At 36.6% G+C, this 19,452-nt stretch overlaps 1 protein-coding gene across 1 annotated transcript in view; it reads right to left on the reverse strand.

Annotated features, from left to right (window-relative positions):
- LOC145688224 (F-box only protein 30-like) overlaps window positions 1-19,452 on the reverse strand; it is a 119,467-nt gene that overhangs the window by 22,634 nt on the left and 77,381 nt on the right. The window contains exon 3 of the mRNA XM_081762134.1: window positions 14,315-14,542. Coding sequence (XP_081618260.1) covers window positions 14,315-14,542 — 228 coding nt within the window. The remainder of the gene's footprint in view (window positions 1-14,314; window positions 14,543-19,452) is intronic.

Raw genomic sequence — 19,452 nt, forward strand, 5'->3', positions numbered from 1 at the left:
CATACAGATAATGCAATGATGTATAAGTTCAATCAGACGATAGCAAATCTGCGAAAAGATAAATGTAATACGCAATTGGAGTACAGATATTCGTCGATTTACGACCGTATTCGCTTTTGACTGCACGGTCAGGTTGTCAAGTGGTTTCCTATCATACAGTACAGTATAAAATGCCATTTTGGTCAATTGTCGGCCGACGATTTTCGCTGTGTTACATTGTATCAGTATTCGCTGTTTTCGTACACATAAGAGTTTGTATTACTATAATCTTACTAACATTAATAGATATATCTATTATTATTAGTGTTATAATAACCAATGACAATAATAACCACCTAACTTAATTTATACAGTAAAACCTGTCAAGTTGGCCACCTGCTTATCTTGGCCCGGTTCGTCTTGAACCTTCATTTTCCCATAAGACATTCGTTATTATTACTCTGTAAGTTGGCCGCCTGTCTATCTTGGAAGTTGGCCGCATTGAAGCAATGTTTATCCTATGATGATAATGATAAATTTACCTGCGTCTTGGCCACGCGAATACGTTTTGTTATTTTTCTTAACTCTTTCGTATTCCCGTATGAGAGCCAAATGTTCTGTATTTGTTACTGGAGACAGAGAAGCATAGATTCCTACGATTTGTCCTTGGAGGTCAATGGCCAGAACACTACCCTGACAAAGGGGTGGTGAAGGAAGATGCGAATAAGAAAAATCACGTACAGGAATTCAGGAAACGGTTGTACGTATTTGTTTACCCTGTCTGTTTTGGTAAAACCATTAGCTATATCGGTTTCTTTCATCAGTGGGGAGCTTTAGTAATTCCGGAAAATTCTCAAGGTTAAAGCTAACCATCTGAATTGTCACTTATTGGCACCTGACTGCTTGTCTATAGGTAGCGGAGGTTTTGAGATATGAATTCCCTTAAGATTTTCTCAACATATCTTTCGCTCCAAGGGAAACACTTGTAGCTCATTAACAAGAGGTAGTTACTACAAAATTAGAATGAGCATATGTGCAAGAAAGAATAAAAGACGTACGTCTAGAATGAACCACCATGAATAAATTTGTCACTGCCGAAAAAATCATATAAACTGCATATAAATTACTGAATTTATAATTTTGCTTTTCTTGTTTTCAATCTAAATAACTCAGTGTGCTACAATACAAATTTCAATGAACTGCGTACATATGTTTCGATATTATGGTTGTTTCTGTGATTGTGTTTTCCATCCAAATAATTCAGTGTACCAGACTAGTTTTTAGGAAGAAAAAGGTACATACATTAAATATACTGTAGTATTTTTTTCTAGTACTGTGTAGCAATTGTTATGATTACTCAATATACATTATTTAAAAGTAGCTGTCGTGGAATTATTTATTAAAATCAAGTAATACTAGATATCCTATTCTAAAAATACACAAACACACTTATTTTCTGTAAGTTGGCCACCTGTCTAACGAGGAAACGGTCCCAAGTGTAAACAAACGATTTGGCTGGGGTCCGGATATGTGTTACGGGAGACCGAAGTAGGAGACACGTATTTTGTCGTTTGGGCCCATATGCAGAAATTTCCGAAATACGGGGCCCCAAAGTGGCCCTACATGCCATAACTAGGAATCGAATGACGTTACAGGTACAGAATGTTGGGTTGGGTTGGGTTGGAATATGTTGCAATATATCCAAAAGTATGAGACTTGTGTTTGTTGTTAGGTCCCACAAAAAGGAATGTCGAATATACAGGGTCCCATATTGGTAAATTTTCAATAAGGCCATGAAGTTGGCGTATGTGGTACCCATGCCATTCTGAACAGATGTTCAGCTGGCACTAGCCGTCGAGAGGGGATCTGCTGACCACGAGGGTGTCAACGGAGCGAAAGAATGTTTGCATTTTTCGCTTGTATTTCTATGGCTAGGATGTGTGGAAACAGGGCGGAACACTTTTGTGCAAGAGAGTGAACATTAATATTTAATAGATACGGAGTGTGTTGTCAGGAAACCTGGCAGAGTGGCGGAAGTAAAGTTTGCGGGCCAGTCAGGTTAGGTAAAAAAAAAAAAAAAAAAAAAAAACTACATCTCTTCGACTTGGGCTTATAATAGCCATATCCGAACCCCAGCCAAATCGGTTGTATATAAGTAACGTCATTCGCTTCCTATTTATAGCATGTAGGGCCACTTTCGGGCCCCGTATTTCGGAAATTTCTGCGTATGGGCCCAAACGACAAAATACGTGTCTCCTACTTTGGTCTCCCGTAACACATATCCGGACCCCAGCCAAATCGGTTGTGTACAAGTAACGTCATTCGCTTCCTAGTTGTAGCATGTAGGGCCACTTTCGGGCCCCGTATTTCGGAAATTTCTGCGTATGGGCCCAAACGACAAAATACGTGTCTCCTACTTTGGTCTCCCGTAACACATATCCGGACCCCAGCCAAATCGGTTGTGTACAAGTAACGTCATTCGCTTCTTAGTTATAGCATGTAGGGCCACTTTCGGGCCTCGTATTTCGGAAATTTCTGCGTATGGGCCTAAACGCCAAAATACGTGTCTCCTACTTTGGTCTCCCGTAACACATATTCGGACCCCAGCCAAATCCGTTGTTTACACTTGGGACCGTTTCCTCGTAAGTTGGCCACTTTTGAATGGAACTGATGGTGGCCAACATGGACAAGTTTCACTGTACTAGGGATGACCAAAATATCCGGATAACGGATATCCAGACAAAATCATCCGGTATCCTTTTTGAGGAATGTGATAATCCGGATAACGGATGATATCCGGATGACTGATAACGGATAATATCCGGATAAAGGATAATATCCGAATTACGGTAATCGGATGGCAGACAATATTCGGATAATGGATAATATCCGGATAAAGGACAGGTCTAATGTCCGGATGACGGATAATATTCGGATAACGGTTGAAATCCTAATGACAAATAAGAAATTATATCCGGATAATGAATGAAATCTAAATTACGGATAACGGATATATTTGCGTGACGAATAAGTAGATAATTATTGATTATCTGGAAGTTAATTATTGGTGTATTGGTGACTATAAAATAATTGCGAGATAGCGTTGTTCGGGTTTTTACAATCGATTATTAAATTCAATTTATTACAAGAAATATAAGTTACAGAATAATATATATATTGTGCATGTGTGCATTTTAAACACACAAAAGTTGTAGGAAAAAAGGAAACAAGATATGTATTTAATCAACTGTAAATGAAAAATGAGATATATCTGTTTACAACTCACTGTTATGCCTTATAGCCTGTACCGTAAAACATTATTAATGAAAGTGAATGATTATGAAGTGGTTTAATGGAATAAAAAAACGAAAAAAAAATTGATATAATCCGTGGATACGACATTGACTAGTCAAGCTAACATGGTCTGGTAACCAGATATCCCTTCCAATAGTCTACCACTGAGTCATTTTGTCCCCATTCTTTGAGTTTAAATAATATCGTCATTTCGCAACCGTCAATTCACGGCCCGACTTATACAATATTTTCACTTATACATACTATTTACTGCCTCAATCTGATCACTTTAAAAAATAGGCAATAGTGTTGCCCACGAGACAAAATGTTTTGTCTCGTCTCGAAAATGAGATGGATGTCGTGACGAGTAGAGTTTCAAATTTGAGACGAGACGAAAATTTTCTGCAGTCTCGTGGCTCGTAATGGTTCGTCCAAGTTTTAGGTCTCAATGTTTTGTTGTTACACGATTCGTAATATAAGAACTATAAGTTCATGGAGTGATTCTACGAAGAAAATGAAGAGCATTAATAAACGTTTGAAGATGTGCAAGTCACTATACAATATACTGTAATAATAAACATATTTAAATGTTGTTACATTTTACTCTTTGAGGAGTTCTCGCGCCGCGGAAGGATTTTGATCAATTCTTTAGTAAATTAAGAAACCAACAGAGCATAAATTTTCTACACAAATTACCAAAACGAGAAAAGAAAATCGAGACCGGACGAGAATAATTCCGAGAATCGAGACGAGACAATAGTTCAACAATGGTTCTCGAGACGAGAAAATTTTATTTCCTGTTTTTTGAGCAACACCAACTGACAAACATATTGTATATTCGTAAATATGTCATTTAATAATAGAAGTCGCGTTATGAAAGGTATTTCAATATGTATGTATTAGTAAAGGAGATCCCCCTGAAGGCCTAAGAGCTACAATTCTTTCTTGACTTTAGCGCTCACGCAGTTGCTGTTCTCAGTACCAAGCGCATGTGACCTCAACCTCACGAACTGATCATGAGCTTATTAAGCGTGATGTCAAGATCATGATGTATAAGATCGAGTGACTGAGGTCGAAAGGATTTTAAGTGTGAGGTTGAATGTGACAGATGTTAATGTTGTGAGTATGAAGTTACGTGTTCGTGTGATCGAAAAGGTGTTGTGAGCGTGATGTCGATTGTCGAAATGATGTGAGTGTGAGGATGAGTGAGCATAAAGTTGAAAGGGTGTTGTGAGCATGATATTTGAGTTATGTTGTAATCATGATGTTGAGTGAGCGTAATGTCGATGCGTGTGAGGTCGAGTAAGTGTAATGTCGGATTAATTACGTAAGTATAAAATTAGTAGTATTGGCACGATACTCTCAGAAAATAAGTTTTTCTCGTCTTGTCTGGTGAAAGTGTCGTCTGTTGAAATGTTGTTGTCTCGTCTCGACTCTCAAAGTTTTTTCTCGTCTAGTCTCGATCGATTGTAGAAAAACTTTTCTCGTTCTCGTAAACTTATACATAAACTTTATCAAGCTACTTAGTGGCTAAGCGGTTAGGGTAGGCGCCTTTGGCGTGGAAGATCCGGGTTAGATTCCTAGCGGAGGTTTATGTAGTTCGGATTCCAGGTTAATCAGCAGGTTCCGTCTCGTATAGCCTCGCTGATGAAAGAGACGTTAAACTCAAAATCAACTAAATTTAATGCCCTGATTTTGTTTCTTAATTTCATCTAGAATTTATCAGAATCTTTCCGTGTCAGAGAGGTTCACGTTCAGGAAGGGTATGATGTACCTAGATAACATTATGCCATATTTATTATTGAAGTATACTATATAAGACTTGCGTATCTTTAAAGGTTGATAAATGGTCTTCATGGTGTCCGTGCAATCACTTTATCAATTTATACCCTATGAATCATATACCAATAACGCAGTGTTTGAGATCTAGGACCTGGGTGAATTCGAGTTCCCCCATGAGATTTATTGTTTCTCATCTCGTCACGAACTAAAAAAGATATTAATCTTCTCGAGACGAGAATCGAAACAAAAAAATTCTCGCAGTTTGTTGTGAAGTGTGAGCGTGATGTTAAGTGGGCATTGAACGTGATGGCAAATATTTAATGTCCATCTGAACAGGACAAGTTGTAAAGTTTGATTTTTATGTGTATTTAGGTTATAGAGGGTGCTTTATCCTCTTGGGATGGATATTCAGAGCAAATTTTTAAAAATATTTTGTTAATAAAGATAGATAATATTTCCTGTCTGAGTAGGTTGCTCCAGTGGCGGATCTTGTCCGGGGCTGAGGGGCCTTGTCCCAGTTTTTTGAGTGACAAAAATTTTAAGCTTTATTTATATACTTTTGAAAGTTTATAGTAAGTTCATAATATACTTACCATAATATGGATTCTAGCTGCCCTCCGCCCAGTTTTTACCTTCTAGATCAGCCTCTGGGTTGCTCTAAGATGCGTTCTCTTAAAGTCACTTGGTGGAGTCACTATCACCGTACATCACAGATTGTTGTTGGATGCAGTTTAGCGTCTCTTTCCAGTACCGAGATTATACAGTATTAGACTTGGATCTAGAATTTCAGATACAATGTGAATCACCATAATTTGCGGTTTAGTTTTAATATTTTTCCACAGGAAGTCTTATTCTTCACACGAAGCATACCGCTAACGAATAGACCAGAGAGAAGGGCCATAGAGCGTTGACAGAGTGGCCTGTTTCTTTCCGACGTGTATTTAATAAAAAGAAAAAAAGAAAGAAAAAGAAAAGCAGCACACAAATTACAAATATTAACTTGGAGTTTAACGACCCACATTTATGCTCCTATGCAAAGAAATGGGAGATGGGGGCAGGGTGCGAATTACCGGGGGTGGGGGGATTTTCCCCTCAATCACATCCCCCCCTGAAGTATCCCCAACGGGGATGCTCGCTTTTCCCCCCAAACCATGCTTAGTACAACGCCAAATTTCACTGATTTTTGTCATTTCTTGTAAGTTTAATCTGCTAGGTGTATTTCGAAATGAGCGATATAAGCCAATCAGTTTTGGTCATTTGTAATTTCCTCATTATTTTCCCCATTGCTTAGTTGAATTATATTATTATGACTACAGTTGTTACTTGCAACCGTATCCTCGTATCGTTGAGTCCGTCGTTGTTCGTGAATTCTAATGTACTAATTGCGCACAATAAAATCACATATGGATTATAAATGCTCTTAGCGGTTGGCGAAGAAGAACTAAACAAGTAGCTTTTTCCATCATACTTTGCGAAGGTCGGACGTGTCATATTCATCCTTCACATTTGTATCGATAATAATCTTAGTTTTAATTTTTGTTATATTTCGTTTTAGTTTGCAAGTTTCCATAATGTTCATAATATTCAATACATAGAACAAGCAGACTTAATAGAACTTCAGCGAACTATTATTGCCTGGGCATCACTGTCTTTTACAGTTTACAGAAATGAACTTTGGAAACTGTACTCAAAATCTGAGTTATATATTATCTCTTGGCTAATGTTAACACACATGCTGGGAATGCGTCCGTAATGAGCAGACACGTTTGTCAAGGTAAGCTCATAATTGAAGATTTGTTTCAGCATTTACTAATACGACTTATTCTCCGTGTCATTGTCCGTGTCTGTATAAACACTTCAAGTGGAGCGGGCTTTTTAAAGTTAACCCTTCAGTTTTCCATCTTTCTTTTCGCTGTACAGTTTGCTGTCCATGCCAATAATGCTGTCTGGAGAACTTCAATGTAATGTTTATACTTCGTTTGATAACGTAGCACATAGTGAATCAACTCAGCTGTAATCTAACAGTAAAGTAATCGTAAGTGTTGACTTCCTAAGCTCCGTCACGGAATCGATATTTGAAAAAAATCGTGGAGAGTGCAGCATTAGGGAGGAGTAGAAATGCAAGCTCGAAATTTGAATTTAGAGTTTTACAATATTTGGCCTTCGATTTGACTTTGTCAGAAATTGGAACAAGCAACAATCCATTTCTCGTATGATAGGCTAATACGTAGATTTTTTTTTAAAAAGTAAGTCCAGTTTAACTGATAATTTTAGTGGTTATCATAATACTAAAATACAGGGTGAGGCTTAAGTCGGTTAACACTCCTGTGCACATGAACGGCTTGGCATTCACACTCGGTTCATGGTATATGTTGTTCGGGTGAGTAATGGACCATATTGACGAGAGGTTGCCATGGCGGCCATCTTGGATCCAACTTTGGGTTTTTAAATGTGAAGGGGTATGTGGGGTATCATTTGACACGAGCTCAATCTCAGGAAAATAGCGGCGCAGTCCATTTTCACCTGCCTCTAAGAAGTTATTGCGTCACAAAGGGTGAAAATTTGGCACTACAGCGTGTTTTCTCTGTTCCACATGATGAAAGGTGTCGCTAACAATCCCAGAATGAATCGAGATCGTGAAGAAAAGTGATGGACGATCTACCAGGGTGATTACTGCTGAGTATAATGCATCCCACCCAGAGAGAGAGAGAGAGAGAGAGAGAGAGAGACAGAGAGAGAGAGACAGAGAGACCATCTCACACGTTGAGTGTTTAAGCTGTTGAAGAAGTTTCACGAGACGGGCTCGGTGCAGGACAACGATTGATCTGGACGTCCACGGACCGCTACTGCCGACGACAAGGCACTGTTGGTTACTGTTGTGAAAAGCCCAAAACGTAGTTCTCGTCTTGTGGCATCCATAACAGGAATCAGTTAGCTATCAGGGTACAGGTGCTGCATGTGAACAAGTGGCACAAATACAAGCTGCAACTCCAGCAGCGGTTAACAGAGGATGATCCAGACAGGAGAGTGCAGTTTGATGAATGAGCCACAGAAAGGTGTGAGGAGCACCCCATGTTCCAACAACGTGTTCATTTCAGTCATAAGGCATTATTTTTCGTCCACGGTGAGGTCAATAAACAAAATCACATTTACTGGAGTGACACAAACCCAGATTGGCGCCAAGTAAGCAAAGAGGTGGGTTGGGAAAACGTGATAGTGTGGTGTGGTATCTGGGGGACGCGCATTATTCGACCGTACTTCATCCACGGCACCCTCACTGGTGAGAAATATCCTGATCTGCTCGAGGATGATGTGTTACCTGCTCTTTTGAATGAGGACTGCGATTTCCCATCCCTTTTCCAGCAAGACGGGGCTCCACCTCATTATGCGTTATGTTCACGCCAATGGCTCGATAGACAATTTCTGGGACATTGGAAAGGGCGATGGGGACCGATAGAGTGGTCACCACAATCCCCAGATCTTCCGCCGCTCGACTTCTTCCTCTGGGGCCATCTGAAGAACCTGTTTTATCAAGAATCCATCTGTGATATCCACCATCTGATGCAATGAATTCTGCAATGTTTTGAAACCGTCGACCCTTACATGCTGTTGCGAGTCATGCGGATTGGCAGAGGCGCCGTGCAGTGTATATTTTGGAGGGAGTATTTTGCTCATTTTTTTTTCGAAAAAAGTTATATTTTTCCAAGTCTATATTGTGAGTAGATAGTAGATGGCCCACATTTATATGAATATTAACTGAAAGTAGGGACCCTCTAGGTGAATATAAAATTGTTATTTTGTTAGATTTTGACTTGGCACTTAGAGTTATATAGCTTTTTTTTGGGAGGGAGTATTTTGCTAATTTTTTTTCGAAAAAAAAAAATGTATTTTCCAAGTCCATATGGTAATTAAATAATACATAGCCCACTTTTATATGCATATTAACAGAAAAAATTGAGGCCTTTTCTCTTCGTACGAGAAATAGCGTGTTTATATAATTTTAAGAATGTATACTGGCAACACTAAGATTTCGTATTGTCTGCGAGCAAATGTCTGCTAGAATCACCGCGGTCTTGGCATTTTTGTACACTTTTGGTATGTGCCCACGTATCTTCAATAAAGAGTTTAAGTTTAATCTTCCTAATATGAGGGGTCTAATAGGATACTCTTTTCGACGTATGTGTTAAACAGCCTCCTTCCCTTCCGTTTTTAATGACTTGACATAATTGCAAGTGAAGGCAATAGGGTGCTTATAAGTGAAGCTCCACAAAACAGCAGTGTGTATTTTATGCGCATAGAAACTGCGACACTAGTTGTTCACTGTTCTTTATGGTTCTAAATCCTTTTGTGATGGACCATTCACGTTAATAAACATTAAAACATTAAGCTGCCTCATTCCATTTATGGCCTCAAACTGTTCTTTGTTATACCCCATTCAAATTTTAAAAAAAACTACTGGCAGGTAAAATTAGAAATACAAATGTTAAATAGAAGATATCCACTATATTCGCATTTCTACCTAGTCTCCTTGCAGTCTGCTGTTCGAGAAGTTTCGAGCCCTGGATAGAGAAATTACCAACTTCTACTATTTTATATAATAATACATAGGTATAGATCGCGGGGAGAAGTACTCCATAATTCTTCACTGATTTTTTTTTAAACATGCATTCAGGATGAATTTAATAGCCCCAGAAACATAATCCATAGTCCATCAAAATCGAATATTTTACTAAAGTATTAAACAGCCTAAAAGGAAATAGTATATGCGCCATATTTCTTCAAAGTGAAATTGTATTTTTTTTAAATTAAAATTATCGTGAAACATATTTTCATTTTAATTTAGGAGTTTAATCTTATATTTTTGAGAGATTTTAACCTCAACCATGGTATGACTGATAAGCATCAAAGAAAATATGCGCCATACTGCATCAGAACAGAATCATTTGTCATAATTAGAAGAATTTGGCGAGAATTATTAGGAATTTTTTATCATAATTTAAATGAGGAAACTTCGAAATTTGAGGGAAGACTACCTACTTTGGATTTTATCCACTTGTCTTTGCAATAAACCGATCGGAATTATGTTGATGTCCTAAAATACTTGATACAATGTTTTATCAAAATCGAATAATTTTTACATATTTTATACTGCAGTCGAATGGATTTTACTGCTTTTAAAATTCTTATTACTGGGGAATGTAGACCCAAAAATGGGGTTGTTGGAGAAATATACGAAATTTCATAACACTTGGATAAGGTTTACGGGGCTGAACGGCCACACACAAATGTTGATTGAGTAGGAAGATACAAGTTTTAAAAGTTTACTTAAAATAAAACTATATATAGTCTACTCGTGCGGAACATGCCAGATGCGGGATACTTTCCCATCTTCTTTGTCAAAATCTCAGAACAACATAAGAAAAAAATAAATGAAATCTTTGAGTTTTACGTCGCACGTTTATGCTCTTTAGGCTAAGGGAGACGATGATTAAAGCAAGTGAATGATAATAGAAGAATTGGTGGAATGAAAAGTGGGAAGAAGCGGGAGTACCCTGAGAAAACCCACGGACACGATCTTGTTCACCACAAACTTACTTGGCCGGGGATCGAAACAACAAGGACCCCACGCACCAGAGGAAGCGCTCTACCACTGAGCCATCGTGCCCCACAACAAAAACATAAGAGAATTAGAAATAACTAGGAAACATTTTAAGAAGCAATACCTTTCAAAGGCAAAAATCACTGCCCGATGAACATCTTTTAATAACTCCAGAGCAGAATAGACTGGTATGTCCCTCTCCTATATGATCTTTCTAAAACCATATCCGTTATCCGGATATTATCCTTTATCCGTCAACCGGATATTATCAGCTATCCGAATGTTCTATTATCCGGATATTATCCGTTATCTGAATTTTATCCATCATCCGGATATTGCAAATCCAGATAAGTTTCTATCCGATATCCGAATAAAAAATTATCCGGATATGGCCATCCCTAATTTATACTACTGGTCATAAGTCGACGACTACTTGTATGTCAATTCGCTTTGAATTTTTCAGAATTTAACGTACGGCCTTTTAAATTAGCACTATATACTATGGTAGAAATACAGATGGTTCTCTGGATTAGTCATAGACAAATTAAGTACTCCTTCAGTTGGTTGACTTTAGTTTCAACAAAAGTGTCACAAGTCACGAATAACACACAGGCAACGTGTTACATATATTTTAATGCATACGTAGAAGAGTATCATTTCTGTTAGACATAAGATGAAATCTTTAAGATTTAATACTGTATTTAGAATAAATATAGAGAATTCAAAATATATTTATAAAACTAATGGTACAGACCTTAAAAAAATAAATATTTAAAAAAATGAATTGTTGTGATTAACTGTAAATTTTTGTTTACTGATCATGCATTAAAATTATGTTTGCCATGGTAGCAGAAAAGTAGAACTTCTTATATGAAGAGTACGAATGTATAAACTACCTCTATGGCTAAAGGAACTAATAGAAGGATTATTATTACCACCATCACTCAGAGCTAGTCTCATACAGTATTACCCTCCCACCTCCTTCTGGCCTCACGTAAGGGACTTTTTTTCTGAAAAGTTCTCCTACAAATTCTCTGTTCCTCTCTAGAATATTCTTCAAGGTTTGACAACGAAGTTCCAGAACTGATGGCGGTGCTACGTAACTGCTGAAGACAGAAAACTTTTTACATATGACATTAATTCTATCATATTCTTCTTTTGCAGAACATAAGGTTTGCTAGAGTAACTGCCCTTCTAAACATCTCTTACCGAAGACACACTGGTTCTCATTGTCATGGTGAGACAACGTCTATCAACCAGTGATTCAGAAGATAATGTGGAATGTGTTCACGACCAGCGGCAGTCCGATCGTCGTATGGTGGTCTACGTGTTGAAGGAAGTCTGCACATCAAGCACAAAACGATCCAGCAGATATCGAAAGAAAATTTGGAAGATTAGTGCTTCATTCTTTGACTGAAGGGTTAAGAGTTCAGAGAGTCGAGTGCTGCACAGAGTTGGTTAAGTTCGTGGAGTCGGACCTTTCATTGCTCACCACATCGTCCCAAGCAACGAAACGTCTATTAACAAAAAAATCAAAGTATAGACTGAAGGCGAACAAATTCATCAACATCCAAAAAGATTCGTTTCCAGAAGCCACGAATGAAAACTATGTTAATAATCGCTTTTGACGTCAAGACATTATTAATAAGGAATGGGTTTCTGAAAGTGAAATGGTCGACGATATCGCAACGTTCTTGATCGGTTGATGAAGCGAGTTCACTATGTGAGACCACACATGCAAGAACGTGGCAGCTGGTTTCTCCTGGATGATAATGACCGTTCTCGCTCAGAAGTAATTGTGACAAAGCTCTTAGTGATGTGGGGTCGCCAGGTTCATCTACCCCCCTTATTCCCAACTTGGCTCACTCAGATTTCTTCCGATTCCCTAAATTCAAACTGGCACTAAAGGGACAGCATTTTACGACTGTTCAGGATATCCAGGCATCCGTCAAAAGGAAGAACTTAATCGTATTCCAGACAATGACTTCAAAACCTGTTTTACAGACTTCCTTATACGGAAAGTCTGTGCACTGAGAAAAGGGGAGACTAGTTTGAATAATCCACACCACAGTTACTTCAACTTTCCAGATAGCAGCACAAGTCTGGAATTTCATTGTCAAACCTTGTATTTAAGCCATTTGTCTCGCCCATCTAACCTTAATTACTCTCAATACCTTGATGACGTGTATGTGCTATGGAGTTCTCTAATTTTGCTCCGAATATTTTCCTTAAGACTATCTTTTTGTACTACAACCTGTGTTAATTTCTGTACATTAGCGCTTAACTTTAGAATCCATACACTATAATTGGTAAATTTTAGTTTTAAATTCCTTGAGAATAGCCACCACGATAACAGATTCTGCGCAAAGCACTGGCATGCATTTCCCATCAACCATCTACTTCGTAAATTTCTATCATGTTTCTTAAAATTACTCGTAGATATTAAGATTAAATGCTTCTTCTGTATTATTATTGGTTACAATATTTCTGTTGGCTCCAGAATTGTCGAATTGTCAGTAAGTACTTCGTCTTATCTACATACAATTTCTTTGCGCGTTCTCAGGAAGATCGTGTTCTATTGAATTAATCTCACATAATCACTGTGCTGATCACACCATAAGCAGATTTAGTCCTCTGCTACTATATTCAATTTTCTAGTCGGTAATCAGTGACTATTTTAGAAGGATCTATAGGATCAACTTTGTTTTTTTCCTGATTCTGAGTGCCAATCCTAAGCCGAATATCCCCATTGAAAGGAGAACCACACCTGCGTCGATCAGAGAGCCATCAGGATGATGTCCACGGAGGACTGATATCCAGATACACCTATCTACCAATATTGAGATTATTTCTTTTGAGACTTGAGAATCATCCCAGTATACGAGAAGATTCGTAAAGTATACGAGGAAGACATTACCCCATATTTCATTATAAATTTAATTAAATTTCTCCAATTTCTATGAAAAATAACACGCATTTTGTGTAAGTCTTAAGACTTATTCTTATGGTTTTGGGTTAAAATTAGTCAGATACTAGAGTGTCAATCTACCTTAAACTTTAGGAACATGTTTGCAAGTAGTTTTCATTACATATATAAACAGCAAGTTTCCTTACAGGCTTAAGCACTACCTTTATTGGTTGGTACCGCATGATAGCTCAGTGGTTGAGCGTTCACCTCGGGTGTGAGAGGTTCTTCGCTCCATAGAAGGCAACGTGAGTTTGTACTGAACATCATGATGTAAATCGGTTTTATTGGATTCTACTGCTTCCTCTCACATTCGTATTCCAGCCATTCTTTGTTAATTACCTCCATCAATTCTCTCTCTCTCCCTTAGCCTAAAGTGAATAACCGTGGGACATTAAAATAAAACATTTTACTAGTTCATAATTAAAATTTTCAGAGTAACATTTTGAAAACCTGTGGCTTAAATAAAAATTTTTGCTTGTTTTTACAGTGCACGCGCCACTTGTTTAATGAAAACTACCAGTGATAAGGAGTGGAAGGAAGGAGAAAAATGAGCTTTATCTACTCATCATGAATTTGATGAACAGACAAATGCTGTAACTTTCTGAAAGAATATTTATCTGATAATTAAACCTAACTTCAAATTCAATTTGATACAAATGTTTAACTTCAATTTTCAACATGAATACACTAACCGTCATCTTTCGTGTCCCATGAGGTATCATCATCATCTTCAGCGATTGTCTTTGATATGGACGATTCGGCAATGAATGAACTTTCCCCAGGATCACAGACAGGTCTTGTTTGAAGAGGGACGGCGGGAAATCGTTTCGTCAAACTATTGCACAAAACTCGCCTGGTTTTTCTTGGGACTTTCATCCATTCATTTAACATTCTTTGGTCCCGTAGTGCTAATGATATGTCTGAAAAAAAATTATGGTTATATCATGTGAATGAAGTTAGACTAATTTTACTGGTTACTATGAAAGATTAATTTTTCAACTACGCTGTCACTATTAACTTGTACTGAAATACAAAACACGTTGTTAAATTTAAATAATAATAATAATAATAATAATAATAATAATATAATAGAAAACTACATAAATATGAGAACATTTAAATGGAAACATTTGCCAAAACTATTAAGTCAATCACCGTACAGGCATATTTATCCTATAAGGTTTATCTTATAATCTATAATAATGAACTCATATGAGTAGCTAGTCTCTGTACTGGCATTTCAATGGATCGAGAGAAAGGATTACTCTAAAGGATGAACAGAAAGCATGAAGATGTTCTGCATCAAGGAGCATTTCGAAATTTTATATAAAATATTTCAATTTGCTAACTACTTTAGGTTCATGATACTTGCACCTATACCAACCAATTTATGCACACTTGACATTTAATCTAAGAAGCAACACACTAACTCACTCACTCACTCTATGGCCTATGGAACCCGGAGGTTCAATGCCGCGTTCACAAAACCTCTCCACTGACTTCTATCCTTAGCTAACTGGATCCAGTTTCTACTTTGTATTCCAATCTCTGCGAGATCCATCTTAATATTGTCCTCCCATCTGCGCCTAGGTCTTCCTAATGGTCGTTTTCCGATTGGTCTTCCAGTCAAGACTTTCAAAGCGTTTCTAATTTCTTCCATTCTAGCTACATGACCCGCCCACCTAAGCCTTCTAGACTTGATGACCCCAACAATGTTGGGTAAACCGTATAAATTATGTAGTTCCTCGTTATGAAGTTTCCGCCATTCCCCATTCCCATTCCTCTCGGGTTCGAATATTCGTCTCAGGATCTTGATCTCAAATGCTTTCAGTCTATGTTCTTCCCTCAGAGTAAGCGACCATGTTTCGCAACCATACAGAACAACAGGCATGATTATCGTTTTGTATATTTTAAGCTTCAGATTCCTCAATAGAATTCTCGACGACAAGAGATTTTGAACCGAGTAGTAACACGAATTCCCTGCTTTTAGTCGACATTTAATTTCTTCGTGAATATGATTTTCTTCTGTTAACACTGATCCTAGATATTTGAAAGTACCCACTTTATCAAAAGTATTATTTAATATTTTAACGCATCCATAATTTGCCGTATTAAGGTTCCGACGCACTTCCAAGTATTGTTTTCTCTGCATTTACTTCTAAACCCATGTCCTTGCAAGCGTTTAATAAGATCTCTGCATTTCTTTCTACTGTTCTCCTATCATCCCCTATTAAATTTACATCATCAGCATATGCTATAATCTGGTGAATACCGTTCAACTCTAGGCCCTGGTTGCTATCTTTGATTTTCCTTATAGCATATTCCAGAACAAAGTTAAATAATAGTGGCGACAACGCATCTCCTTGTTTCAGGTCCTTCTCGACGTGAAAGGTCGGGGACCAAAATTTTCCTATCCGGACTTTACTTTGGGATTCATTTAAACATATCTTAATTAATCTAATTAGCTTTCTCTGTATTCCAAGTTCTGTAAGAACGTTGTATCATGTTTCTCTCCTAACCGAGTCGTACGCCTTTCTAAAATCAATAAATAGTTGATGTACCGGGGTATTGTATTCCCACTTTTTTTCGAGTATTTGGCGAGTGGTAAATATTTGGTCGATAGTTGATCGATTTCGTCTAAATCCGCACTGATAATCTCCAATAATTTCATCTGCGTATGGGGTCAATCTTGCTAATAAAATATTTGAAAGAATTTTATAAGATGTTGACTAAAGAGAAATGTCTCAATAATTATTACAGTCAGTTTTGTCGCCTTTCTTGTGAATTGGAACAATGATTGATTCTTTCCACTCTTGTGGCAATTCTTTCCTTGTTCCAGATAAGTAGAATAACAGAAATTAAATTTAAACTAAAAACAAAATGATAATTAAAATGCGATATTCTTGAAATTATTTCGATACTTAAAAAAAAGGTAAATCAAATCAATCATCCAGACCCAAACACCGACACCAGCAGTATAATCAACAGCACCCTGAACCAAGTTTTCTTCGGGGACACTAGGAACAATTTTATAGTGTTAAAAATTGACAAATCGAGTCCATTAAAATAATAATAACAACACACTCTAACAAATTACAAAACTACATTTACAGGAAATTATGACAATATATATATATATATATATATATATATATATGGTATGACCTATGATTTATACATTTGAGTTATCTAACCAATCTTCTAGTAAATAATTAGTTGTTTATCTAGATTTTCCTAAGTTATATTCTCTCTATTTTGCAACAATAGTTTAAAACTATATCTATCTACGATGTAAGCAATACGCCATGCATTATTATATTTAAAAAGTTTTTTTGCACAAATTTATGTTGTCCTTTCGGCTGAGATTTGCATATGAATTAGGAAATATTATCCGGTCATTGGATATGGATCCTCGGCAGTGTAGGGGTATATTGACCGCAGATCCTCTGTCAGCTATTATAAATTAAAGGGAACTCCTCTGAATCCCAATAAAAGACAGAAATTAAAAAGAAGTATATGAGTATGCAAAATAGAAGGGGAAATAACATTAAAAGTCAATATACAGCTTCACAACATAAACAAGGATGACTGTTGGAATATGCTCAATACAACAAAAATACGTACGTCTAAATATATTCAAGAAATATTACGAAGATACAACCAAATACTTTTATTTATTATTCAACGAAAATGAGGAAAAAAATCTTTTCGCACAGATTTTAATACACTATTCTAAATATGTATTTGCATTCAAATTCAAAGACTGTCTCAAAATCATCTTCACTCACATTATGTTATTTACAGATAGGAAATATTTTTTTCTTTCGTACTTTTTTTTTTTTTTTTTTTTTTTTTTTTTTTTTTTTTACTTCTTGACAATTACGTGTCTTAACTGTATCTACGTAACCTCTAAGCTAAACAATAACTGACTGTTCCCTTAATAAAATAATACAGTCATTATTATTGTATTTACTTAGTTTTGAAAACAAACTTTTTAGTTATTGTTGAAGGTCTAAGCAAGTCAACGTTTACAGCATTCTACATTGCAGAAGACCTACAACATTAAATGTTAAGTGAACTCATTTTTCAAACGACTAGAAATTGAGGAACTCTGCTATTAAGTACTAAATACCAGCAACCCTTAAAGAATAAATACCATGAGTAGGATAACGACCAATTACTAGAATATTATAAAACTATAATAAACCCAATACACATGTAGCAGATACACTTGTGTGTGCTAGTGTATTCTTCAAATCGACAAAGCAAAATTTGTTGTCTTAAAGAGTCTCTGTTCGTTTCTTTCAAAATATATTAATAATAAAAAACGTAATTTGTTATACGTATTTCTCAGTAGGTCACACACATACTTTGTGAAGGAACAAAAATGAAAGAAAAAGATGAATATGGAATATCTATTAAATATAATAATATTACTAGATTTGAACAATTCTCAAAAACCACATTAAAATGTTTTATTGTTTTCTTACAGTTTTAACATCATTTGATAAATTTAGTCCGTGGCTAAATGGTTAGTGTTCACGATTTCAGTATGTGAAACTCGCATTCAAATCTACGTAGAGAGCAAAATGAGTATGTAGTTCGGATCCCACATCAATAACCAACGATGTTTTCAGAGGGTGGTCCAAAGGAAACTAAATTCCCACCGCACCGGCACAGATCTCCGATGATCTTGCATCGTTTTGCCTAATCCACTGCCGCTTAACCAATTATCTTGTACAATTATGATAAATAAATTATAGGATGTATCTGCATTCTAGGTCAGGTGGATTCTTGTTTTGCCTAATTCTCATTTCGCCTAAAATGGCGGACAGTTAAAAAGTAATGGGAATCGAGGAAAATTACAATTGTCTTTATTTTCTCGATGGCCTTTCAAACAACCAGAAGTTTCCGGTTCCCAATTATGTTGACTCCAGGGTTTTTCGGTTCCCAATTATGTTGACTCCAGGGTTTTTCGGTTCCCAATTATGTTGACTCCAGGGTTTTTCGGTTCCCAATTATGTTGACTCCAGGGTTTTCGGTTCCCAATTATGTTGACTTTTCAGAAAACGAGGATCGATCTTTTTGTTCCTACATAAGAGAGTGCAATGTTGAAATTTAGCATTTTGTGCTAGTGATTATACGTAATTATTATTCTTTTCCATGTTAACTTTAAACGCGTCAGTGTTATTTGTTTCTAGTAAAAGAGATGGTCGAAATATAGATGATCGGTCGTACCAGGAATGTGTAAAGCTACAGTAATTCTAACTGGGGAAGTTGCAGAATCTAAAACAGGACGGTATGCACATGATCTAATTACTGCAGAAAAAAATGTGAGCGAATGAGATCAGTGAAATGTTTGGTTTTCTTGCTTACTTGTTGAATTGGTTTGTTAACTTTTAGTACATAATTATTTGATGCCCTTTCATATTACATAGCAATATAATATAAAAGCAAGCTTAGTTTTTGAAAACGCTTAATAGTTTTCTCAACTTCCTTTAGTTCAGCTGATAAAGATTAATTTTTCCATAAAATCAAAAATATATACGGAGGAATAAATATAATACCAATATCAATAATCTATACTAATATATTATATATATATATATATAGTGTTCGAAGTGGGAAAAACAGAAGCGGTATGTTTCATTACGATTTTGACTTGAATACCGGCTACCTAAATGTTGAAATGCAGTGAGGGTATGTTGCCTAAAAGATGTAATTTCTATTTACATAATGATGAAAACCATTCGAGAGTTTCTCTGTAGTAACGCGGGGGAGGGAGCATGGAGAGACTTTGATCCCTTCCAACTTTCTGAAAAAATATCTC

The sequence above is a fragment of the Thermobia domestica genome, chromosome 6 (genome assembly GCF_964235325.1).
Source record: "Thermobia domestica chromosome 6, izTheDome1.hap1.1, whole genome shotgun sequence".
NCBI classification, from domain to species: domain Eukaryota; kingdom Metazoa; phylum Arthropoda; class Insecta; order Zygentoma; family Lepismatidae; genus Thermobia; species Thermobia domestica.